This window comes from Oncorhynchus mykiss, chromosome 28 (genome assembly GCF_057628025.1).
Source record: "Oncorhynchus mykiss isolate SJ-2025 chromosome 28, ASM5762802v1, whole genome shotgun sequence".
NCBI lineage: Eukaryota > Metazoa > Chordata > Actinopteri > Salmoniformes > Salmonidae > Oncorhynchus > Oncorhynchus mykiss.
The window spans coordinates 37,147,501-37,173,069 of record NC_143049.1 but is presented as its reverse complement, the minus strand read 5'-3'; the positions used below and the strand labels follow the sequence as shown (position 1 = coordinate 37,173,069).

At 44.6% G+C, this 25,569-nt stretch overlaps 2 protein-coding genes and 1 long non-coding RNA gene across 42 annotated transcripts in view; 1 reads left to right on the top strand and 2 right to left on the bottom strand.

The window, feature by feature from the left end:
• Positions 1-90: 90 nt before the first annotated feature.
• ubtfl (upstream binding transcription factor, like) lies at positions 91-22,528 on the bottom strand. Of its 38 annotated transcripts, none has more exons than XR_016492804.1 (21): positions 19,292-22,122; positions 19,031-19,137; positions 18,430-18,611; positions 18,124-18,207; positions 17,848-18,003; positions 17,337-17,401; positions 17,005-17,125; positions 16,734-16,844; positions 16,115-16,236; positions 15,625-15,766; positions 15,346-15,387; positions 15,114-15,227; positions 12,647-12,808; positions 12,204-12,314; positions 10,754-10,839; positions 8,501-8,690; positions 8,240-8,287; positions 5,891-6,031; positions 1,205-1,317; positions 892-978; positions 91-688 (listed from the first exon to the last, which is right to left on the bottom strand). XR_016492804.1 is itself a non-coding variant. In XM_090225243.1 (20 exons), exons 2-20 carry the CDS (start codon positions 19,089-19,091, stop codon positions 608-610), a joined length of 2,106 nt encoding a protein of 701 aa, XP_090081369.1. In that variant the 5' UTR covers positions 19,092-19,137; positions 22,389-22,528; the 3' UTR covers positions 91-607. The 38 variants fall into 38 exon arrangements, 33 of the variants coding, with proteins under 33 accessions (XP_090081369.1, XP_090081354.1, XP_090081384.1 ...); XR_016492800.1 differs by having other exon boundaries at positions 12,186-12,314; positions 15,090-15,227; positions 21,672-22,122; XR_016492801.1 differs by having other exon boundaries at positions 15,090-15,227; positions 21,672-22,122.
• On the top strand, positions 19,719-22,867 carry LOC149971144 (uncharacterized). Its single transcript, XR_016492805.1, has 2 exons — positions 19,719-19,851; positions 22,158-22,867. It is a non-coding gene; the product is annotated as an uncharacterized LOC149971144 (long non-coding RNA).
• Positions 22,868-23,409: 542 nt separating this feature from the next.
• Positions 23,410-25,569, bottom strand: part of LOC110509101 (anion exchange protein 2) — a 77,471-nt gene continuing 75,311 nt past the window's right edge. For 2 of the 3 annotated variants that reach the window (XM_036966169.2, XM_036966168.2), the window contains exon 23: positions 23,410-25,569. This exon is cut by the window's right edge and continues 928 nt beyond it. The gene's annotated coding sequence lies outside the window, so the exon portion shown is untranslated. The other variant, XM_090225225.1, reaches the window with a different exon arrangement.

Below are 25,569 nucleotides of genomic sequence, written 5' to 3'. Positions count from 1 at the left end.
AAAAATATGAAATAGGCGGCCATTTTGGTTGCTGAGCATACCTCTCTTACATTAATAAATTGTATCCAGTACAAAAGAAATCACACAGAATACAAGAGGAAAAAAGTGCATTTTATTGGAGGGTTTGACCAGATGTTTCAATGGAGGGAAAGCAGCAACGGTCCTCCCTCTGCACGGACTGTCAGAGACTCATGGACAAAAAACGGCAAACTCCTCAATATACCCCTCCAAGTCAGACTTGTTCAAAAAAAAAACCCTCAAATCGGCTAAAAGTTTAAAATGTCTTTCTCAAAGTTTAAAAAATAATGAAAATGTTCGTAATAACACCTAATATATATAAAGGCAAAAATAATAATAATATTGAACACGTAACAAAGCTCTGTAAATGAGAACTTGTCCCGTTTTCAGTAAAAGTTCTCCAGGTCAACAACTGGAGGTGGAGCAAAACTCCTCCGTTTATTTAGTCTCTCATTTCTCCTTGCGAGAAAGAGGTGGGAGGAGCCAACGTGCAAGCGTTTTGATGACGCCACCATGACTGCTCCTGACTCACGAGGAAGCGTGTCCCGCACAGACCCTCCTCTTTTGGGGGGGGATGGGGGGGTGGGGGCTAGTCTGTGTCTGAGTCACTGCTGTCCTCTGAGGAAGAGCTGCTGGAGCCCTCAGATTGGTCGTCGTCATCATCGTCATTCTAGAGGACAGAGACAGGACAACAGCTGGATCAAATACTTCTGCAGCTTTTGATGTGGTTTGCCCAGTACAATGGAACTGATCAGATGTACGGAGGTAAATTAAGCAGACCTCAAATACTTTTGAATATTTTTAGCTTTAATGTATTTGACCCAAGTCTACACTAAAGCATAGTGCGGATGACCCCTGGCTTGGAAAACTCACATCTTCGCTGTCGGAGCTGCCGGATGATTCGTCGTCGGAGTCTGACGAGTCCGTCTTGTCATCGTCATCTGAGTCGGACGTATCCTGCTGTAGAGCACAGGGTCACGCCTCTACTGCAGACTCACCCGTTTACAGAACGTTGTGCGTTCGGAAAGTATTCAGACCCCTTCCCTACATTGTTACAGCCTTATTCTAATATATATATATTTTTTAAATCCCCTCAATTTACACTCAATACCCAATGATGACAAAGCGAAAACAGGAATTTAGAAATGTTGGCAAATGTATTAAATAAAATATTAAAAAAACATACCTTATTTACATAAGTATTCAGTCGCTTTGCTATGAGACTTGAAATTGAGCTCAGGTGCATCCTGTTTCCATTCATCATCCTTGAGATGTTTCTACAACTTGATTGGAGTCCACCTGTGGTCAATTCAATTGATTAAACATGATTTGGAAAGGCACACCTGTCTACAGTTGACAGTGCATCTCAGAGCAAAACCAAGCCATGAGGTCGAAGGAATTGTCCATAGAGCTCCGAGACAGGATTGTGTCGAGTCACAGATGTAGTGAAGGGTACCGAAATTGTTTTGCAGAATAGAAGGTCCCTAAGAACGACCATCATTATTAAAAGGAATAAGTCAGGAACCACCAAGACTCTTCCTAAAGCTGGCCTCCAAACTGAGCAATCGTGGGAGAAGGGCCTTGGTCAGGGAGGGGAACCTGATGATCACGCTGACAGAGCTCTAGAGTTTCTCTGTGGAGAAGGGAGACCCTTTCAGAATGACCATCTCTGCAGCACTCCGCCAATCAGGCCTCCTCAGTAAAAGGCACATGTCAGCCCACTTGGAGTTTGCCAAAAGACACCTAAAGACTATCAGACAATGAGGAACAAGATTCAACATTTTGGCCTGAATGCAAGCATCACGTCTGGAGTAAACTTGGCACCATCCCTACGGTAAAGCATGGTGGTGGCAGTATCATGCTGTGGGGATGTTTTTCAGCGGCATGGACTGGGAGACAGGATCGAGGGAAAGATGGGATACAGAGGGATCCTTGATGAAAACCTGCTCCCGAGCACTCAGGACCTCTGGGGCAAAGATTCACCTTCCAACAGGACAACCCTAAGCACACAGTCAAGACAACGCAGGAGTGGCTGAATGTCCTTGAGTGGCCCAGCCAGAGTCAGGACTTGAACCCGATCAAACATCTCTGGAGAGACCTGAAAATAGCTGAGCAACAACGCTCCCCATTCAACCTGACAGAGCTTGAGAGGATCTGCAGAGAAGAATGGGAGAAACTCCCCAAATACAGGTGTGCCAAGCTTGTAGCGTCATACCCAAGAAGACTCGCTGCGTCAACAAAGTACTGACTAAAGGGTCTGAATACTTATGTAAAATGTCATATTTCCAGGGTGGTTAAAAACTTGCTTTGTCATAACTGTGTAGACTGAGAGGAAAAAAAACTATTGAATCCATTTTAGAATATGGCTGTAAAGTAACAAAATGTGGATAAAGTCAAGGGGCCTGAATATGTTCTGAATGCCCTGTATAACCAGAGGTTGGAACCGACATTTTCCAAATCGTTTTGTTCTGAACGAGAACCATTCCGTTCCACTCTTCCAACCAGCAAAATAAGGCTCTGAACCCGTTCGGAATTGGAAAATGTGAATATACATTTACAGTACCAGTCAAAGTTTCCTTTATGTTGACTATTTTCTACATTGTAAAATAATAGTGAAGACATCAAAACTATGAAATAACACATATGGAATCATATAGTAACCAAAACAAAAAAAAAAGTGTTAAATAAATCAAAATATATTTGAGATTCTTCGAAGTAGCCACCCTTTGCCTTTGACAGCTTTGCACACGCTTGGTATTCTCTCAACCAGCTTCATGAGAGGGTCACCATATTACAACAAGAACAGTCCATATTATGGTCAAATTGCTGCAAATAAACCACCACTAAAGGACACCAATAAGAAGAAGAGACTCCCTTGGGCCAAGAAACACGATCAATGAACAGACCGGTGGAAAATCTGTCAATTTTAGATTCTTGGTTCCAACTGCTGTGTCTTTGTGAGACGCAGAGTAGGTGAACAGATGATCCCAGCATGTGTGGTTCCCACGTGAAGCATTGAGGAGGTGAACAGATGATCCCAACATGTGTGGTTCCCACGTGAAGCATTGAAGAGGTTAACAGATGATCCCAGCATGTGTGGTTCCCACGTGAGGCATGGAGGTGGTGGTGTGTTGGTGCCACTGTCTGATTTATTTAGAATTCAAGGCACACTTAACCAGCATGGCTACCGCAGCGATACGCCATCCCATCTCGTTTGTGCTTAGTGGGACTATCATTTGTTTTTCAACAGGATAATGACCCAACAGACCTCCAGGCTTTGTAAGGGCTATTTGACTGAGAAGGACAGTGATGGAGTGCTGCATCCGATGACCTGGCCTCAACCCAATAAAGATGGTTTGGCCCGCAGAGTGAAGGAAAAGCAGCCAACAAGTGCTTAGCATATGTGGGAAGTCCTTCAAGACTGTTGGAAAAGCATTCCAGGTGAAGGTGGTTGAGAGAATGCCAAGAGTGTGCAAAGCTGTCGTCAAGGCAAAGGGTGGCTACTTTGAAGAGTCTCAAGTATATTTGGATTTGTTTAACACTTTTGGTTACAACATGATTCCATAGTTGATGTCTTCACTATTATTTTACAATGTAGAAAATAGTAAAAAAATAAGAAAACCCCTGGAATGAGTAGGTGTCCAAACTTTTGACTGGTACTGTATGTATAGATAGATATGACATTTAATTACTTCACCAATCAGTGCGGACAGAGCTGCTTGCTGCGGAGCGGGTAAGTTATTTAAAAAAAATCGGTATAGGAAAGTTGGGAGACAGCATGGTTTAATCACAATGAAAGACAAACACATTGTGCTGCCTTGAAGCGCTGGGCATCTTGTTATGACGTGCGTTATCCGAATTAGGCCCACAGTATTATAGGAGGAGTGGCTTCTATGGAGGAACTTTGAACGTCTTTGAACTTCCAAGTTGGTTTAACGTTGGACCAGAGCAAACATTAGCTAACTAACAAGCTTGTGTGTGTGTGCAGAGCAGCACTAGAATTAAAAGCATCTTACTTTTTTTTGTAGTGAATAAATCCAATGTGAAATGTGATAACTATAGTATCCTTAACTGGCATTGGAAAAAGTCAATCCATTCTTCTCCTGGAACGTCAACTAACGTTATTAACTGGTTCCCATGCTTTTAAAATAACAGTTTTGTTCCCGGAACAGGATAGATTACTTCCAGTTCTGTTCCTCAAATAATTTCGTTATTTTCCTTGAACCGGTTCCAACCCTTGTTTACAACAGCACATGGAATACAAAATTATAGGACACACATAGGACAACCACCCAGACATAACAGGTTAGACATAAAAATCACAAAAATGTCACACAGTGCCCACACCCATGCCACCACTTCAAAATCAGAGTGCATTAGTGTGTGTGTGTCTGGATTGAGTGCGTGCCTGCCTGCATCTGGAGTGCCTGCCTGCCTGTGTGTATCTGGATTGAGTGCGTGCCTGCCTGTGTGTGTGTGTGTGTATCTGGATTGAGTGCGTGCCTGCCTGTGTGTATCTGGATTGAGTGCGTGCCTGCCTGTGTGTATCTGGATTGAGTGCGTGCCTGCCTGTGTGTATCTGGATTGAGTGCGTGCCTGCCTGTGTGTATCTGGATTGAGTGCGTGCCTGCCTGTGTGTATCTGGATTGAGTGCGTGCCTGCCTGTGTGTATCTGGATTGAGTGCGTGCCTGCCTGTGTGTATCTGGATTGAGTGCGTGCCTGTGTGTGTGTGTGTGTGTATCTGGATTGAGTGCGTGTGTGTGTGTGTGTGTGTGTGTATCTGGATTGAGTGCGTGCCTGTGTGTGTGTGTGTGTATCTGGTTTGAGTGCGTGCCTGTGTGTGTGTGTGTGTATCTGGTTTGAGTGCGTGCCTGTGTGTGTGTGTGTGTGTGTATCTGGTTTGAGTGCGTGCCTGTGTATCTGGATTGAGTGCGTGCCTGTGTATCTGGATTGAGTGCGTGCCTGTGTATCTGGATTGAGTGCGTGCCTGTGTATCTGGATTGAGTGCGTGCCTGCCTGTGTGTATCTGGATTGAGTGCGTGCCTGCCTGTGTGTATCTGGATTGAGTGCGTGCCTGCCTGTGTGTATCTGGATTGAGTGCGTGCCTGCCTGTGTGTATCTGGATTGAGTGCGTGCCTGCCTGTGTGTATCTGGATTGAGTGCGTGCCTGTGTGTGTGTGTGTGTGTATCTGGATTGAGTGCGTGTGTGTGTGTGTGTGTGTGTGTATCTGGATTGAGTGCGTGCCTGTGTGTGTGTGTGTGTGTATCTGGTTTGAGTGCGTGCCTGTGTGTGTGTGTGTGTATCTGGTTTGAGTGCGTGCCTGTGTGTGTGTGTGTGTGTGTGTGTATCTGGTTTGAGTGCGTGCCTGTGTATCTGGATTGAGTGCGTGCCTGTGTATCTGGATTGAGTGCGTGCCTGTGTATCTGGATTGAGTGCGTGCCTGTGTATCTGGATTGAGTGCGTGCCTGTATCTGGATTGAGTGCGTGCCTGTATCTGGATTGAGTGCGTGCCTGTGTGTGTATCTGGATTGAGTGCGTGCCTGTCTGTGTGTGTATCTGGATTGAGTGCCTGCCTGTGTGTATCTGGATTGAGTGCCTGCCTGTGTGTGTCTGGATTGAGTGCCTGCCTGTGTGTGTCTGGATTGAGTGCGTGCCTGTGTGTGTCTGGATTGAGTGCCTGCCTGTGTGTCTGGATTGAGTGCGTGCCTGTGTGTGTCTGGATTGAGTGCGTGCCTGTGTGTGTCTGGATTGAGTGCGTGCCTGTGTGTGTCTGGATTGAGTGCCTGCCTGTGTGTGTCTGGATTGAGTGCCTGCCTGTGTGTGTCTCCGTCTGTTTGCGGGAAGCAGTCCGACGAGAACGGCACGGTTACCTTGGCCCGGTACGCCATGGCCCGCTTGCCCCCCCCGACCCCTGCTGCTGCGGCTCTGGCACCTACCGCCTTCCCCTTCACTGCAGTCACGCGAACCTTGGCCCCCGGGCCCCCCCGCGCCTTGGTGGTGCTCCGCCGTTTCTGCATGAAAGGTTGGGGGGTGAGGTGGAGAGAATGAGGGAGGGATAATGGGGCAGGGGGATGGAAAGATGGCGCTATAAGACCAGCACACAAGTTTCAAGCTCAAAGCATTGATGATTAGTAGCTAGATGTTAATAGGATGACGTTCTGTTTCCATGTAAATGCAGCAAAAAAAGAAACATCCCCTTTTCAGGATTTGAAGAAATCCAAATAACTTCACGTATCTTCATTGTAAAGGATTTAAACACTGTTTCCCATGCTTGTTCAATGAACCATAAACAATTAATGAACATGTACCTGTGGAATGGTTGTTAAGACACTAACAGCTTACAGACGGTACGCAATTAAGGTCACAGTTATGAAAACTTAGGACACTAAAGAGGCCTTTCTACTGACTCTGAAAAACACCAAAGGAAAGATGCCCAGGGTCCCTGTTCATCTGCGTGAATGTGCATTATGCATGCTGCAAAGAGGCATGAGGACTGCAGATGTGGCCAGGGCAAGAAATTACAATGTCTGTACTGTGAGACCCCTAAGACAGTGCTACAGGGAGACAGGACGGACAGCTGATCGTCCTCACAGTGGCAGACCACGTGTAGCAACACCTGCACAGGATCGGTACATCCGAACATCACACCTGCGGGACAGGTACAGGATGGCAACAACAACTGCCCGAGTTACACCAGGAACGCACAATCCCTCCATCAGTGCTCAGACTGTCCGCAATAGGCTGAGAGAGGCTGGACTGAGGGCTTGTAGAACTGTTGTAAGGCAGGTCCTCACCAGACATCTCCGGCAACAACGTCACCTATGGACACAAACCCACAGTCGCTGGACCAGACAGGACTGGAACAAAGTGCTCTTCACTGAGTCGCGGTTTTGTCTCACCAGGGGTGATGTTTGGATTTGCGTTTATCGTCGAAAGAATGAGTGTTACACTGAGGCCTGTACTCTGGAGCGGGATCGATTTGGAGGTGGAGGGTCCGTCATGTTCTGGGGAGGTGCGTCATCGAACTGAGCTTGTTGTCATTGCAGGTAATCTCAATGCTGTGTGTTACAGGGAAGACATCCTCCTCCCTCATGTGGTACCCTTCCTGCAGGCTCATCCTGACATGACCCTCCAGCATGACAATGCCACCAGCCATACTGCTCGTTCTGTGCGTCATTTCCTGCAAAACAGGAATATCAGTGTTCTGCCATGGCCAGCAAAGAGCCTGGATCTCAATCCCATTGAGCACGTCTGGGACCTGTTGGATCAGAGAGTGAGGGCTAGGGGCCATTCCCCCCAGAAATGTCCAAGAACTTTCAGGTGCCTTGGTGGAAGAGTGGAGTAACATCTCACAGCAAGAACTGGCAAATCTGGTGCAGTCCACGAGGAGGAGATGCACTTCAGTACTTAATGCAGCTGGTCCTACTTTTGATTTTGACCCCCCTCCCCTTTGTTCAGAGACACATTATTCCATTTCAGTTAGTCACACGTCCGTGGAATTTGTTCAGTTTATGTCTCAGTTGTTGAATCTTGTTAAGTTTGCTGAAAATAAAACGCAGTTGACAGTGAGAGGACGTTTCTTTTTTTGCTGAGTTTATATGCAGTTATGCTGGATGCCAGCTTGTGAATACAGAGTCATATCAGGCTACAAAGTCCATTTAAAATTGACAAAATGTATCAGGTTATAAGAACTCCCAGCTACAGAGAAAAAGAGTACCTATAGCCATGGAATATGAATGTAGAATAATCAGGTTATAAGAACTCCCAGCTACAGAGAAAAAGAGTACCTATAGCCATGGAATATGAATGTAGAATAATCAGGTTATAAGAACTCCCAGCTACAGAGAAAAAGAGTACCTATAGCCATGGAATATCAATGTAGAATAATCAGGTTATAAGAACTCCCAGCTACAGAGAAAAAGAGTACCTATAGCCATGGAATATGAATGTAGAATAATCAGGTTATAAGAACTCCCAGCTACAGAGTAAAAGAGTACCTATAGCCATGGAATATGAATGTAGAATAACCAGGTTATAAGAACTCCCGGCTACAGAGAAAAAGAGTACCTATAGCCATGGAATATGAATGTAGAATAACCATATTGCATTAGAGTGAAGAGTTATAGCAGGAGTGTTTAGGGCATTGTATATGAAGTGCTGCGTTGAGGAATTGGTGTCAAGAACACAACAACATGCTTATTTGACAGCGTGAAACTCACCGTGGTGGAGAACTCTTTATAAACCGCTCGCTCCTGGGGAGAGAGAGACTGAAGGGGACGACAGAAAGAAAGGAATGAGAAATGACAAGACTGATTTCTCCCAAAAAGGTGCTGTCGCTAACATTGTATTTAACATTTTTTTTTAAAGAATACAATGCATAGGTTCCGAGTACATGCCTTGTGTACCAATGTCTCCTCCTGTGACGACCTTGGGGGTCCACATTTCAGAAATAAATTATTTTTTTTACCTATGACCCTTACCTTGACCCAGGCCTCCAGCTCGGCCTTGTACTCAATCTGCAGTTCCTCCACCAGCTTCTTGTACTTGTCCTTGTGACTCTGGCTGAGCTTGTGCCAGCGCTTGCCGATCTCCACCATCCGCTCCTTCAGGCTGAAGTGGTTCAGCTCGCCGTTGGTCAGCAACTCCTGGGAGAACATCTGGTAGCCACTCCTGCACACACACACACACACACAGAGGTTTAATTATACCCACATAGCAGTCAATATAAACTGCAAGCCATGAGCAAACTAATGGCATAGGCCCATCTCAATGAAATGTATACATTCATACTAACAGGTAGCAACACAAACGGTAGTAGTAAATAGCCTAGGATCTTTCTAGGCTTGACGTGTCCGATTAAGGTGGTAAACAATGAGCAAAGGAAAGCAGAGGACATTTAGGGGGGGTTGGAAAGCAGAGGACATTTAGGGGGGTGGAAAGCAGAGGACATTTAGGGGGGTGGGAAAGCAGAGGACATTTAGGGGGGTGGGAAAGCAGAGGACATTTAGGGGGGTGGGAAAGCAGAGGACATTTAGGGGGGTGGGAAAGCAGAGGACATTTAGGGGGGTGGGAAAGCAGAGGACATTTAGGGGGGTGGGAAAGCAGAGGACATTTAGGGGGGTGGAAAGCAGAGGACATTTAGGGGGGTGGGAAAGCAGAGGACATTTAGGGGGGTGGAAAAGCAGAGGACATTTAGGGGGGTGGAAAAGCAGAGGACATTTAGGGGGGTGGGAAAGCAGATGACATTTAGGGGGGCTGGAAAGCAGAGGACATTTAGGGGGCTGGAAAGCAGAGGACATTTAGGGGGCTGGAAAGCAGAGGACATTTAGGGGGGTGGAAAGCAGAGGACATTTAGGGGGGTGGAAAGCAGAGGACATTTAGGGGGGTGGGAAAGCAGAGGACATTTAGGGGGGTGGGAAAGCAGAGGACATTTAGGGGGCTGGAAAGCAGAGGACATTTAGGGGGCTGGAAAGCAGAGGACATTTAGGGGGGCTGGAAAGCAGAGGACATTTAGGGGGGCTGGAAAGCAGAGGACATTTAGGGGGCTGGAAAGCAGAGGACATTTAGGGGGCTGGAAAGCAGAGGACATTTAGGGGGCTGGAAAGCAGAGGATATTTAGGGGGCTGGAAAGCAGAGGACATTTAGGGGGCTGGAAAGCAGAGGACATTTAGGGAGGGCTGGAAAGCAGAGGACATTTAGGGGGGCTGGAAAGCAGAGGACATTTAGGGGGCTGGAAAGCAGAGGACATTTAGGGGGCTGGAAAGCAGAGGACATTTAGGGGGCTGGAAAGCAGAGGATATTTAGGGGGCTGGAAAGCAGAGGACATTTAGGGGGCTGGAAAGCAGAGGACATTTAGGGAGGGCTGGAAAGCAGAGGACATTTAGGGGAGTGGAAAGCAGAGGACATTTAGGGGGGTGGGAAAGCAGAGGACATTTAGGGGGGTGGGAAAGCAGAGGACATTTAGGGGGGTGGGAAAGCAGAGGACATTTAGGGGGGTGGAAAGCAGAGGACATTTAGGGGGGTGGGAAAGCAGAGGACATTTAGGGGGGTGGAAAAGCAGAGGACATTTAGGGGGGTGGGAAAGCAGAGGACATTTAGGGGGGTGGGAAAGCAGAGGACATTTAGGGGGGCTGGAAAGCAGAGGACATTTAGGGGGCTGGAAAGCAGAGGACATTTAGGGGGCTGGAAAGCAGAGGACATTTAGGGGGGTGGAAAGCAGAGGACATTTAGGGGGGTGGAAAGCAGAGGACATTTAGGGGGGTGGGAAAGCAGAGGACATTTAGGGGGGTGGGAAAGCAGAGGACATTTAGGGGGGTGGGAAAGCAGAGGACATTTAGGGGGGTGGAAAGCAGAGGACATTTAGGGGGCTGGAAAGCAGAGGACATTTAGGGGGCTGGAAAGCAGAGGACATTTAGGGGGGCTGGAAAGCAGAGGACATTTAGGGGGCTGGAAAGCAGAGGACATTTAGGGGGCTGGAAAGCAGAGGACATTTAGGGGGCTGGAAAGCAGAGGATATTTAGGGGGCTGGAAAGCAGAGGACATTTAGGGGGCTGGAAAGCAGAGGACATTTAGGGAGGGCTGGAAAGCAGAGGACATTTAGGGGAGTGGAAAGCAGAAGACATTTAGGGGGGCGGGGGGGGCAGAGACATAGAAAAATGGGCTCAAAGACACCATATGACAAAAATACACCAGTAACATCAATAACACTCCAGGGTCAGTGTGTAGTTACTCACACTGGTGGCTTCCTGGGCTCCCCTTCAAACTTGGGTTTCCTCTGGCCTGCTCCTGCCTGGGCTGTTCTCATCTCCAACAATTCCCTCTGCAGGACAAGTACAGTTCACCACACACACACACACACACACACACACACACACAACAACGCATCAGACCTGGGTGTACTGTACATGTCAAATACTTTCAAAGGATTACACTTTAAAAGGGCAACTTAAATCAAGTATGTGGAAGTACTTGCCATTATTTAACCCATGTCAAAAAAAAATATGGCTCATGAAAATGACACCCATCAAAACACAGGGACTGTTGATTGGATCCTCATTATATACACACACATCACATATTCCAACACCGAACAAACACACACTACATGACCGAAAGTATGTGGACACCTGCTCATACATCTCATTCCAAAATCACGGGCATTAATATGGAGTTGCCCCCCCCCCCCCCTCTCTTTGCTGCTATAACAGCCTCCACTCTTCTGGGAAGGCTTTCCACTAGATGTTGGAACATTTCTGTGGGGACTTGCTTCCATTCGGCCACAAGAGCATTAGTGAGGTCAGGCGATTAGGCCTGGCACGCAGTCGGATTTCCAATTCATCCCAAAGGTGTTCGATGGGGTTGAGGTCAGGGCTCTGTGCAGGCCACGCCGATCTCGACAAACCATTTCTGTATTGACCTCGTTTGTGCACAGGGGCACTGTCATGCTGAAACAGGAAAGGGCCTTCCCCAAACTGTTGCCAAAAAAGTTGGATGCACAGAATCATCTAGAATGTCATTGTATGCTGTAGCGTTACGATTTCTCTTCACTGGAACTAAGGGGCCTAGCCCGAACCATGAAAAACAGCCCCAGACCATTATTCCTCCTTCACCAAACTTTACAGTTGGCACTATGCATTGGGGCAGGTAGCATTATCCTGGCATCCGCCAAATCCAGATTAGTCCGTAGGACTATGGTGAAGCCGGATTCATCACTCCAGAGAACACGTTTCCACTGCTCCAGAGTCCAATGGCAGCGAGCTTTACACCACTCCAGCCGACTCTTGGCATTGCACATGGTGATCTTAGGCTTGTGTGCGTGCGGCTGCTTCGCCATGGAAACCCATTTCATGAAGCTCCCAATGAACAGTTCTTGTGCCGAAGTTGCTTCCAGAGGCAGTTTGGAACTCAGTAGTGAGTGTTGCAAACAAGGACAGACGATTTTTACGTGGAGGGATGGGGAAGGGGGGTGGCTTGGGGGAGGAGGGGTGGGGAAGGAGAGGGGACTTGGAGGAGGGTAGGGCCAGGAAGGAATGGGGAGGAGGTGGCTTGGAGGAGGGTGGGAGAAACAGGAATGGGGAGGAGCAGAAGTTGGGGAGGGCGACCAACATTTTGACATTTCTTCAGCACAACTGGAGAAGACAGCGGTCAAAACGTCTGGTCACTGACCACGGGCCGGTACTGAACCTCGTATCGCTTCTGGTCTTCAGCCGCCTTCTTGATCCAAGGGATCTTCTCCTTCTTCTCCATGGCCTTCCAGGCTGACTCCATGGCACTCTGGGTCTTCTTACGGTCACTCTGTAACCAGAAGACATGGAACACAGAAGTTGTTTTTTTTCACTTTAGGACTGTAAGGATTAAAAGCGCATTCCTAGATGCTGTACAGCATGGGACTTCAACTGGTGGTCTGCGCGCCACAACTGGCCCACGAGCTAATTTAATTTGACCCGCCACAGTATACAGTGTTTGTAAAATAATATATGATTTTGTTGAGTTGTTGGAAAACAACTACTTCAATCTAAAATGTGAAACAATAAAACCAGATAGAGAACTATAAAAATGAATATAGATATAAGGATGAATATAGGGATATTAATTAAGATAAAATCCTAATAGTCCCTCTTTTTCACCCTGTACTTGGCCAGGTAGTCTCCTACGACGCCTTGTTGCCACATCTCCTCGGCAGTCTTGGGTGTCTCAGGGAGTTTGGTCCTCTTCTTGCCGTCGCGCTTCTCTTTCGTCGTCAGGCCGGAGTGTACCCAGTGCCCCTGCTCAGCTTCGCGACAGCGCTCCTGAAGGAATCCCATACAGAGACAGACCTGGTGTCAATGCAGGTAGCATATACATTGTGTACCTAGTATACCTTTAAATGGAAAATCTTAACAGGTAACATAGTTCAAACATCTACTACACCCACAATAGCATCTGCTAAATGTGACCAATAAAATTTTATTTGATGTTGACCCAACATATGAAATAGTTAGTAAACCTTCCCAGTGACTGACCAGGTGCCAAACTTTCACTGTAGCAAGACATAGGTTACAGCTTCACTGTAATCTAACAGAAAGCCATTGCCCACCTTCACTGTAATCTAACAGAAAGCCATTGCCCACCTTCACTGTAACCTAACAGAAAGCCATAGCCCACCTTCACTGTAACCTAACAGAAAGCCATAGCCCACCTTCACTGTAACCTAACAGAAAGCCATAGCCCACCTTCACTGTAACCTAACAGAAAGCCATAGCCCACCTTCACTGTAACCTAACAGAAAGCCATAGCCCACCTTCACTGTAACCTAACAGAAAGCCATAGCCCACCTTCAGTGTAACCTAACAGAAAGCCATAGCCCAGCTTCACTGTAACCTAACAGAAAGCCATAGCCCACCTTCAGTGTAAACTAACAGAAAGCCATAGCCCACCTTCACTGTAACCTAACAGAAAGCCATAGCCCAACTTCACTGTAACCTAACAGTAGGGCTGTTAGGTGACTGTATTACTGCCACACCGGCTGTCACCAGTCATGACCGCAGTCAAATTTCACGTGACCGTTTAGTCCCGGTAACTAGGCTTCTCCAAGCTGCTGATTGTCATTAGTAGCCTACAAAACTTTCTAACTGCCTGGTACTCAGCAATCTATTGTCCCGCTAATCACTCTGACATCAATACAAATGTAATCGAAAATCGAATCAAACACTTCATGAGAGCCCATGTTGCACATTTCTATAGGCTATGCAATTGCCGTGAGAAAACAAGAGTTTTGATGGCCTCTTAAAAAAGAGGAGTACCCCATCAGCTTTCTATAGGCTAGACCTACAACATTTATCTATCAACTTTCCTAAAATTAAGCACATCACTTCGTTTTACAACAGAAGTATAGTCTACCTGGCTGGGATGAAAATGAACCACAGGGAAAGCGTCCTCCATACGCTATTTAAGTGCAACGATTACATGTATTCTTTTCTCCTGCCCCAGTTCTGAGACAGAACGGACCATTATCATGCACCTAAATCAAAACTAATTTCACACATTAAGTACATGTAAAGACCAGATTAAACGAAGAATAGTCTGATGAGTGACAATATTATGGCTTCGTGAATGATACCCAGCGTATGTCTGCCTTTTCACGCAACTTTTTTCCAATCGTCATTAGAATCACAATCACGCAGCACAACGGCCGCAAAAGGCATTTTTTAGAGGGCATTACGACCACACTGGGGGGATGCCACCGCGAAATTCAAGGCATTATCAAGCGCTTGTGGAATTTTTTTTATGAGAGACTGATGAAATGTGTGCAGCCTGTGCAAGAAAATAAAAAACAAAACCAAAACCAAACCAAACCAAACCATATGCAACTGAAGTTGCATAAATAACTAAATTAAGCATATAGGAGGAACTGTTTATTTGTTAACCACTCAACAAGAGCCACAAGTGATCACTCCCTCTGAAATAGTTTGGAGAAAATATAGTTTCTACTTTACAATTGTATTCTTCATACTATAAAATAATTCCACGGAATTCTAAGCAAATCTCGCATGCTAAATGAACTAGTGTAGCCCACAGCCATATGGCATAGCCAGATCAGGGCCTAACATAAGGACAACTCAGAGGATGCTAATTGACTACATTTCTTCAGACCTGTCTAAAATAAATAGTGGATTTATTGTGATGGTGTAGGCTATATTACAATTATCTATTAGACTTGTAAAAATGTAGACGTTCCAAAGGTCTGCACCTGTGGCTTGTATGGAAGCCAGGAGATGCTAAATGTGTTTGTTAATTAATGGTCAACTGCCTTGAGACTAGCAGTTATTTGCTTGACAATCACCAGCTGACAAAATGTCATGACTGCCATAGCCCTACCTAACAGAAAGCCATAGCCCACCTTCACTGTAACCTAACAGAAAGCCATAGCCCACCTTCACTGTAACCTAACAGAAAGCCATAGCCCACCTTCACTGTAACCTAACAGAAAGCCATAGCCCACCTTCACTGTAACCTAACAGAAAGCCATAGCCCACCTTCACTGTAACCTAACAGAAAGCCCACCTTGTGGCTGAAAAGGTGGTGACATACCTGTTGTAGTTTTGTGAGACCCACCTTGGCGGACGGGGACTTGGATCTGTGAGGGCTGCCAACACCCCCCATGCCCAGCCGCGAGCCCCCCAGCTTCTCCTCCGTCATCACCCGGTCCCTCTCCTCCTCCGGGAGGCTCTGGAGAAAGAGAACCGACATGTAGCCTGCCAGACTTCCACTACTAAAACTCAGGTCAGCCAAGAATGTGTAGTGTGATATGTACTACAGTACTATGGGTATATTCAGTTCTACTCACCTCGAGAAACCTCTGTAGGTCAATTTCGTACTGCTTCTTTTTCTGTAGTGGGACACACAGGGGTGAAAGAGCATTGATACGACTGGTGAATGACAAGAATACAAAACTTTCATCATGGCTCACCAAACCCTTTCAAACCTTCACATTACATATTGAAACCTATAGAGGCCAAAATAATTAAAGTATCTATTAAGGATGCCGTGCTGGGCCGGTCTACGACATAAAGACAAAATACTGGTGATTCATTGCATTTCCCCCCTTGAACGGAACAAGACTGACCTGCTCGCAGCGTTTCTGAAACATGTCCTTCTCCTTCTGCGTCATCACCTTCCACTGCTTACTGCACAGCACCATACGCTCCGTACTGGGAACATCCTTCATGTTCACCATCAGCTCGGCACAGTATAGGGAGTAACCGTTCCTGAAGACCCGAAAAGCCAAGAACCTTGTTCAGCGCTATAGAATTCGACGACAAAGGTCTTTAAACTCAACAGATGTTTTCACTGAGAAACCAAGAGCTACTGTTTGCATAAGGATCTCCAATATATAAATCTCTGGGGGGAAAAATACCTGAGGGTAAAAATCCCTTTGGTCTTTTCAGAACTGTCAAGAGGCTGTGCCAGAGTCTGGTATCGCTGCTGATACTAGATCACATCCTGACCATGGGTGTGTGAGGCCCACCTCAGTCCCTTCCCCATTCTGCTACCCCCCTCTCCACTGATATTATTTTATTGAAAGAACATTGTGCGACTCCGATCAAGCAACTTACGGCGGTGGTTTGGTTGGTCTGCCGTCGAACTTGTCCTTGAGCTGCCGCTCGGCTTTGGTGAGGACGGACTTGACGTGCTCTTCAGCGTCTGGATGGGCCTCTTGGTAGACTCTCATACAACCCTGGAGAGAGAACCATGGATTCAAACTTTTCGGGTGACAAAAAAAAAATGGAGACAATTTCTCATCAAGCCTTTAATTTTTATTTTTTTATTTTAAGTCACTGAAATTGTCATTGATTGTGCTATATTTCCACAAAAAGGGGATGAAATACTAATTATTTAGAATGTGCTTGCAAGGCTGCGTTTACACAGGCAGACCAATTCTGATCTACTGATCTGATCTACTGATCTAAATACCAATAATTGGTATTTTGACCAATCACATCAGATCTTTTTCAGAGCTGATCTGATTGAACAAAAGACCAATTCATGAAACATGTAAACACAGCCTTACTCTCTAGGCAGTGTATATCACATAGAAAATGGCAAATTTGCTCGTTTCTTCTACCAGGAATAAAGAATAGTAGAGGATTACCAAGTTGTGTCTTGAGGCGCTATCCTTTTGAAAATGTACGAATCCTCTGAACTCCGGCACCCCTTCACACCAAACCCTCTTACCGCATAGTCTTTCTGCAGCTCCAGGGCCTTGCTGATCCACTTAAGTCTCTTCTTGTCTGACAGCTGGGACCACTGTCTCCTCAGAGCTTCCTTCAGCTCCTTCTGGCTCACCTGGTAACCCCAGAGAAAGGAATGGCATTCATCATTCACCACTAAGAATTCCAAAAGGGACATTTTATTTTTAGGGTAAATTCAAGGAAGCACAACACTTGACAGTATCATTTCGTGAAATCCCGGACTTAGTTGGGCGGGTTGCACTGCACACACTCACATCAGGGTGGAGCTTCATGTAGGTCTTCTTCTCATGGTTGTACCACAGCTGCTGGGGTGTCTTGGGCTTCTCAGGGAGGTCCGACTTCTTTCTCTCCTCTATCAACTCCGGGTAGTCCTCTCTGGGGAACAAGAGCAAAGACGTTAAGGCAGCTGTATATGGGTGGTATACCCTTTCAACCAACAGATAGAGGAAAGTGATCACTTGGTTTCTTTTCAAGGAAAATGCATCAGTTTTGGAAAGTGTTGCTTATTATTCAGCAGGAAGGTTCAGAGGAAGCTAATTTGGCCACTGACGGCTGGCTTCAACGACACAAAAAAAACGCCACTCACTTGAATCGGGCCATATTCTTCTCAAAGGACTCCTTCTCTCGCTGAAACTCTGTGATGTACTTTTGCTGTTGGGGAACAGAGAATAACCCTCACTCAATTAGTTATTAACTGAAAAACTAACAGAGTTACTCCCATGTGATACATCCAGGCCGTATCGCATCCAGGCCGTGATTGGGAGTCCCATAGGGCGGCGCACAATTGGCTCAGCGTCATCCGGGTTTGGCTGGAGTAGGCCGTCATCGTACATAAGAATTTGTTCTTAACTGACTTACCTAGTTAAATAAAGGTTCAATTCTTCTTCTTTTTTTTAATGGAAGAAGAGAGGCTGGATAGAAAGCTATCAATTCAGAGGCAAGAAAAGTAAGTAATTGGTTCAGGTAGTTGTCCAGCCACAAACCACTCTGTTTTTTTTTATACAGTTATGTTATGTACAGATTTGGGATCTGCCTTTGAATTAAATAAAGATGATCCCGAAGCCATAATGAAACGGCATGGTAGACTTGACCATCACCTTTTTCTTGTCTGGGAGTTCCTTGTATTTCTTGGACAGAATCTTGGTGAGGTCAAGGTTGCTCATCTCCGGGTGGATCTTGGCATACTTGGCTCGCTTCTCCATGAAGAACCGGAAATACGGTGTAAGGGGTTTCTTTGGGAAGTCTGGATGTGTCTGAAAGGGTGGAAAACAGAACAATGGTCATTTGTATGGTAGAAGATGTGAGATTTGAAAAGTATAACCTTAGCATTTTGTGACATTTCATGGGTACAAAGTAAAACCTGATTTGCTTACCTTCAATTTCTTGCCTTTGTAAGGGTTCTTCACAAACTCAATGGCATCAACTATGAGCTCGGTCATAGTCCTAAACTTCCGCACCTGAACACATAGTATCAAATGGATTAAGGTGTAACCTGAAATTGTTGTAAACATTTTTTTCATGGTGCCGTGTTTCATTTTGCAACAGTAAGATTTTTCCAGTAGAAAAAGACGCTAGACATTGCTTTCTGTAATTTGTGACACTTCCCTCCACATTAAAAACAGAAAATAGATTTTTCTGCTGTTGTGATTGGCTAAAATTGTGACTTGTAATTGGCTAACCTCGGTGGACACCTTCGCCCACTTCTGTTTGCACATGTCACCGGTGAAGCCTCCGAAGCAGACCTTCTCCCAGTCAAAGTGGGACTCTGTGGTTTTGTATTTCATGGCATCACCATCAGGCAACAGGCTCCGAATTCTCTCCAAAAGAGTGAGGCAGTCCTCCTTACTCCAAGCATCCACAACTGGAGCATAGACAATCACACAACCGCACACACATCCATCAAGCAACATCAAAGAGCAGCTGTGTTTTGTTTGTCTTGCCTTTTTTTATTAGACACAATAAACCTCAAGCTGACCCCAGAATAGATAAACAACTGTCAGACAAATCTAAGTAAAATGTCAACAAATAAAAAATAAAATAAAAACACTAATCTTTCAATAGTCAACCAAAATTTAACACATCACTTATCCTGACTGTGAGAGACCCTACGCTACCACTATACAACTTTAAAGGCAAGAATACACCAAGAAAATCATACATTTACATCCAATTGGGACACACATGATGGAAGGATCCACAAAACTACAGAACTAGAATTAGAAGAAATACTACATATTGTGGTTGATGAAGGGAAGGGGTGGTTTTGGTTATGTACCCTACCTGGTTCTGTTTTTATCTGGATGGTCTGTGACGCAGAGGACACACTGCTGCTGCCGTTCATGGTGCAGCGTCTGTGGGCAGCTCAACTGACCCGGCTTCTACAGATTCTGGAGAACCACAAATTATTCAAATATTTAGGGTCCTGTCTGTAACAACTTTAGAAGAAAAAAAAAACTCCTATTATAAACAAATTAACTATGGCTAAAAGTGGAAATAGCAAGGAGAAAATTGTCTGAGCTACAGCCTATGCTAAAAACTCACCAATTCCAATATAGGCGTAAAGATATGCATCTACACGAGAATGTATATACAGTTCAAGAACTGACTCATGACGTTCCATCCAGGTGTTCTAATGTAATTTTATGGTTCCATCCACGACTAAATTAGTTGATATGGGGAAGTTGCGCGACTTGACAATTATTCAGCTGACAAAGCACCTTTATGCTCAAGGTCAAACGTCTTTACTACAAGTAGAGTAACCAATAGGAAATGCACAAATAAGTTTTCAAAAGCTACACTTTTAACACAAAATAGCGACACGTGTATTTCTGATACAGGAAAAGTCGGTCATGCGGATGCTCCGCCCAAGTCTACCCATCCTTTCCCATATGAGGGTACATCGTGTTCTTCTGGAAAGAGTGGCACACAATACGATTTACCGAAAGGATCGATCAATTTATTGTTTCATCGTGTTGTTTTTCAACTACAGCCGAATGGATACATCATATTAATTCGTTTGGAGATCGATAACGTTCGGAACGTTATCAAAGCGCTCAGCTGACCTTTCACTGTGGTGGATAGCTTACCGAAGTGATGGCGCGGTGAGAGCAAACTGAAGTTTTTGCTTGTCAACTGAGTAATTGATAAAATGCTACAGCTTAAAATAAGCGTTGAAATACCGTAGAACAGAGTATCTTTTAAAAATTGAGTTAGTGCTGAGCCCAGCAATCCAAACACGGGCGTTTCCAAATTCGAAGCCTCGGTCTCGACTCCGGACGTGAGACGCAAGTGCTGTGTGCCTGCCAACCTCCTCGCCTGTCACCCGGTAGACAGGAGCGCGTCAAAGGCGCTTATAATAGCCTAGGCCTGTAGGCTAATATAGTACAAATGAGCGCAATATGCAACCGTTCTTTATTCATTTTTGCGGTATGTTCTGAAAATGTATAATGCAGAATTTGAGAAACGCACGGTCCCTGTACCAAGTGAGACGCAAAGGGGCAGTCATCTCGGGTGCGCACAGTTCCGCGGCCGCCGTTGGTCTTTTCAGCTTCTTTTCACCAGGCCTATACCCCTGAACTGCATAGCCTAGATAGGCTATCTAACCGCGACTGTGTCGGTCGGTCGATAGATATTGCACCAGGCAACTTAAAACCCTACGTATAGTTTCAAGGCATAGCCCAATGATTAAGTTACACGATAAACCTGAAAACAAAATGTTTGATTTAGGTCTGAGTGCATATTTGTGATAGTGTCAACAATGGGGACCGCTCGGCCGTAAAACGTCACCAGGTGCCGGTCAAAACACCACTCCTGCCGCTGAACCCTCTGACAGTTGTGCCTTATCCAAATAGTCTTAGCCTAGGCTACATAAATACATCCACAACTGTCTCAAACAACAAATGTAGCCTACGTACGTTTTAAATTAAGATATTTTCCCACATGGGGTGATACGAAATCCCTTAAATAGCCTAGGCTAGATAATAGGCCTAAATTTATAGGATGAAGGGAGCGTTCTAGACAAGGGAATAGAATGCTTTAACATTCCGTGGCGGAGGGCTGAATCGAACTGCCAGAAAGTGCGCGCCTACCCCCGCCCGCTTCCCCCAAGCTGTGGCGCAGCTGTGCACCCGACCGAGGCGTCGCTTTCTCGGTGTAGTGTCATCGTGGCCCGCTCACAAGGTCAAACTTCGGGAAAACATATACTGCAAACTTAAAGAATAGGCCTAAACGTTACATTGCATTAAAAAAAAATTGTCGCATCCATCTATACATCTACCGATAACAATCCTGTGAATATTTCACAGCCTAAAACTATGAAAACATAAAATGCTACGCTCAGAGCGCTACGCTGCATTCACATATTTCGAGGGGCCGTGGCATTACTATTTTAAATGTCTTTCTATTTTAAATCAAGGCTACAGCCTTTTAAGTTTGTTTTGGGAACACCGACCGTTCTTTGCTTGCTACCCCAGTAATGGCGCCCTTATTCAGGCAGGAGTCAAAACGCAGCTTCCGCTGGCATGAAAACTTGCTACCAAACCAATTTCTATATTTTACACTAAGTACATTGACAAGAGAACCACTGTAGACTCAATGCCCTATTAGCAGACTGGATGTACATAGTGCATTTTGTAGCATAGTCTAAATCGTCAATTTGTGAAAAGTCGCCTTTTTAAATGTTATAATTTGGAGACTGCATTTAACTGTCAATGTGGTCCTCTAACTACCAAAGCAGTAAGTGAAAAGTTCAGAAATGCTTATAAAGCTAGAACTTGCTGAAAAACAGATACGCGAGCGAACGCATCTGCTTGCTTTCGCCCCAAAGCTCTCACTGCAGAGCCGCCATGAATGTTATTAAGACTCGGGGAGACACGACTTAAAAATCGCTTTTAACGCCATCAAAACACAACTTTTCACTCACCTTTCGTGGCAGTTAGAAACCAGCGTTGTTACTACAAATCAAGGTATTCGTGTTTAATTATTTTAGGGCTGTTTTAAGTGTCGTTTTTTCAGCCGTAAACCCCGGGGAGTCAGGTCGGAACGGATCCGACAAAAGGAGCGTCTTGTTCGGTATGAAACTCCGCCCAGCGCCGCAGGGGGAGGAACTCCCAAGTAAAAACATGCGAGAAAGAAGGAGACAAAGGCGGAGGCTCAAGCTAAAAACATACGGCAGTATTTCATAAGAAATAGCTTGATCGTGATGCTGTAATTTATCTTTAATGAGCGCATTTAGTTTACACATTTTATCAATTTAAAATAATTTAGATATTTGTAGACAATTCATGAGTCTTTCATTCTTATAGAGATTAAATAATATACTTAATTCTAGCTAGACATTTATCCGCCACCCCCTTAATTTTAGCAGTGTCCATGAAGTGCTAAACCGATTAGCCTACCCTATCCACAGGTTTCCAGGAATTACAGGGCCTCAGAAAACGAACTACAGTGGGATTTGAGAGATCCAGGGATGGACAATAACTACAGTTTCATCCCAAGGCTCGGAATCGAAAGGCATGAGGAAATAAATTAAACGTTCAAGTAGTGTAGCACTACCAAGCAATGTGTCCTGCAAATATCTCAACTCTGTGTTTGCTAATGCCTATCCATAATCTGAAATGACAACAGGCCGCGGACATACTTTACTTTTTTCCTCAGTCTCCCTTTCATGTGGGCTAACACAGCCGCACATTTCACTGCTGTGGAATTAAGTGAAACTGGCCAATAGACGGGGAAAGGAGGAGACGGCCCTTCACTGCAATCCCTCATCTATTTGAGACTGGAATGTAATAATAAGGCCGCGTTCACGTCCTGTTGGAAACTCGGACTTCCGAGTTCAAATTAAAGTCAGTTATTAGCGCAGAGCTTCCAATTGGTTGGTTCTGATACTTCCCAAGTGGGAAACGCAGGTACCTGTATCGTATTTATACAACGAGTATGCAATTCAGACATTTCCGAGTTTCCGACATAATATGAACGCGGCACAACTGTAGACCTATCAGGATAGGCTGTGGTGTGTCACGTGAAAAAGCTGAGCTGTGACTGTTGAGCAATGTATAGATAGGCCTTACATGTAGCGGTACCCAGCAGTAGGCAATATAATTAAAGATGATGAACCTATTCTTTCATCCTGTTTCATTTGCCATGCACTCATTGTACTTTTTATTTAAAACTTTCACATGCAGACAGTGACTAATACATTTCCTTTATGGGAGTTTAGGTGATACATCATGTATGATTATGACAAGAAGAATGTGTACAATACATCATGTATACCCTATAAATACAGGTTGTATCACAACCGGCAGTGATTGGGAGTCCCATAGGGCAGCGCACAATTGGCCCAGCGTCGTCCGGGTTTGGCCAGTGTAGGCTGTCCCCATTGTAAATGAAGAGTTTGTTCTCAACTGACTTGCCTAGAAATATATAAATAAATAAATATTCCACTTTAAATCTTCAGGTATCTACCTTTATACAGGTCTTCTTCATTATTTTTATTAGGCAAGTCAGTTAAGACAGCCTATCAGGGATCAGTAACAGATATTTACCTTGGGATTCAATCCAACAACCTTTCAGTTACTGGCCCTACGCTCTAACCACTAGGCTACCTGCTGCCTGCCTTGAAAATTGAAAAGAAAAACAACTTTTACACACATCTGCTTCAGTTCATTAAGCTTCATTTATTTGTACATATATATATATAAAAAAAATAACATTTAAAATCAGCCAAAGCTCTAATTCTACAAACTTGGCATGGCTAGAGCAAGGAAGATTGTCTATTTTAACATATTGCAATGTAGCTAAAGCCCGAAAGCACTTGAACCATGATTGGTTCCTAAGAAAATATATGGATATGTTTGTATAATATGTTTTATTTCTTCTTGATTTCTCACTCTCATTTCTACATCCCTGCATGTCAACAATAGATTTGAAATATAAAATGCTATAATATTTGCAGTTTAAAAAAAGAGAGTAATACAATGTGAGAGAACATGAGTTAATATTTTAGCATATTTCTGGATGCTAGCAAATCTGCAACAGAGGCAAAAAAATATATAATTGGGGGGGGGGGGGGGGACCACACGATAGCAAACACATTCAAGGAATCCAGTGCTCTTCATTTGCAGTGATTCAACGAGACACAGTATTCCTACTGCATTACTTTTGGAATACTTGCAAACAACTGCATTGCATGTGGTTTAACTTTAATGTGGTAGAAAGTAAACATAATATCAATAACTTTGATTATGGCTGAATGTGTTGTTACAACACATTCAGTGACATTTTAAGATGGAAACAGCAGTTATGAATGGACTAGCCTTATTGGGTTTATAGACATGAGTAACTACTGGGCCCTAAGTAAATAGATTAGCATACATACTTACAAATGCCTTCATTTGTATGGAATAGAATGTCTCCCGACTTTTTGGTGACTGTACATTAAAGCCATAATCATACTCAAACTGTAGTACACAATTGAAATGTAATGTGATTTCCCTCCCGAAGATGATGGAAAGCTCAGTTGGCTAAACTGATTGCATTTTCACATTGGTGCTTTCAATTGATGTCGCTTTAACTCTTTCAGGCACAACCACATAGCTGGTCCTCATATGTAGATCAAGCATGGAAGGCCATAGTCATACTCTAGAACAAGACAAGGCCCCATATACAAAATACACAATAGGCATTTACTACAGTTAAATGTCCAGAGAAATGGGTGGAGATGTTGTTCAGACAGTCAAACAAAGACTACACGACTACGGTAGGAGTGCATGGCAGTGAGAATCAAGTGACTCATTTTAAAAGTGGTATGTAGTGTATTCAGGTATGATGGATTATTTGTGTAATGGGACCAAACATCTTTAACACGTTTGGGGGAAAAAAGCACAGTGGTGAGATCTAAGCAGCAAAGGGTCGGTCGAAAGTCATTTTCAGTAATGTGCTCTTCAAAAAATATACAGTGTTTGTCAGTCCTACAGGATAGGGGGAAACATTTTGACACGTTTACTTCCTGAGGCAAAGATTGCCAAATGAAGACTTCCGCCGTGTACCATCCCAAATATACACCAAGGGTACTGTAGTGCTACTGTAGTGCTAGGCCTGTATTCAGGGCTGCTTTTAAAGGGTGACTGCACTTCCTGATTTGGCCTCATTTTACATTTGGTTCCGTAAGAAATTCTAGCTGCCAAGACTGAATTTAAACCTCAAGTTGGTTTTGGGGTGTGGTCTGATGTGGGTGTCTCGTGTGTGTGTGTGTGTGTGTGTGTGTTCACAGGTAGGAAGCATTATTTAGCAAATTAGCTTCAGCTAGCTGGTGTGCGACAGTGACAAAATTGGTTTGACTTTGGAAAGCCTATCTCCAGGGCTAGTTAGTGGCCGTCAATAAATTACACAATGTATATGAGACAATATTTTCATGTTGCACACCTTTTAGTTTTCTCATTAAATGCTTTCAATATTTGTATATGAATTTTTACAATTTATAGTTGGTTTGTGATTTTTAAGTAATTGAAATGTGGAACTATTGGAATTTTAACATAATGTCCCATATACATTGTGTCATTTACCATGGTCCCTAACTAGCCCCATAGGAATATCCAAAGTCAGCCCAGATTTACCACAGGCATTAAGATCGGGTCATGTGCAGCTGCTCTCGGAATTGATGATTGCTTGTGGGCTGCCAGCAGGATTGAAACAAACCCAACATTCATTTACGTTGTGATGGAGTCATGACCACAAGTCTCGCAAAACTCAGTTTTGCACGAGACTGACTTCATGACCAAAATTATCCTATTTACACTTTGTAGTAAATCTTGACAGTA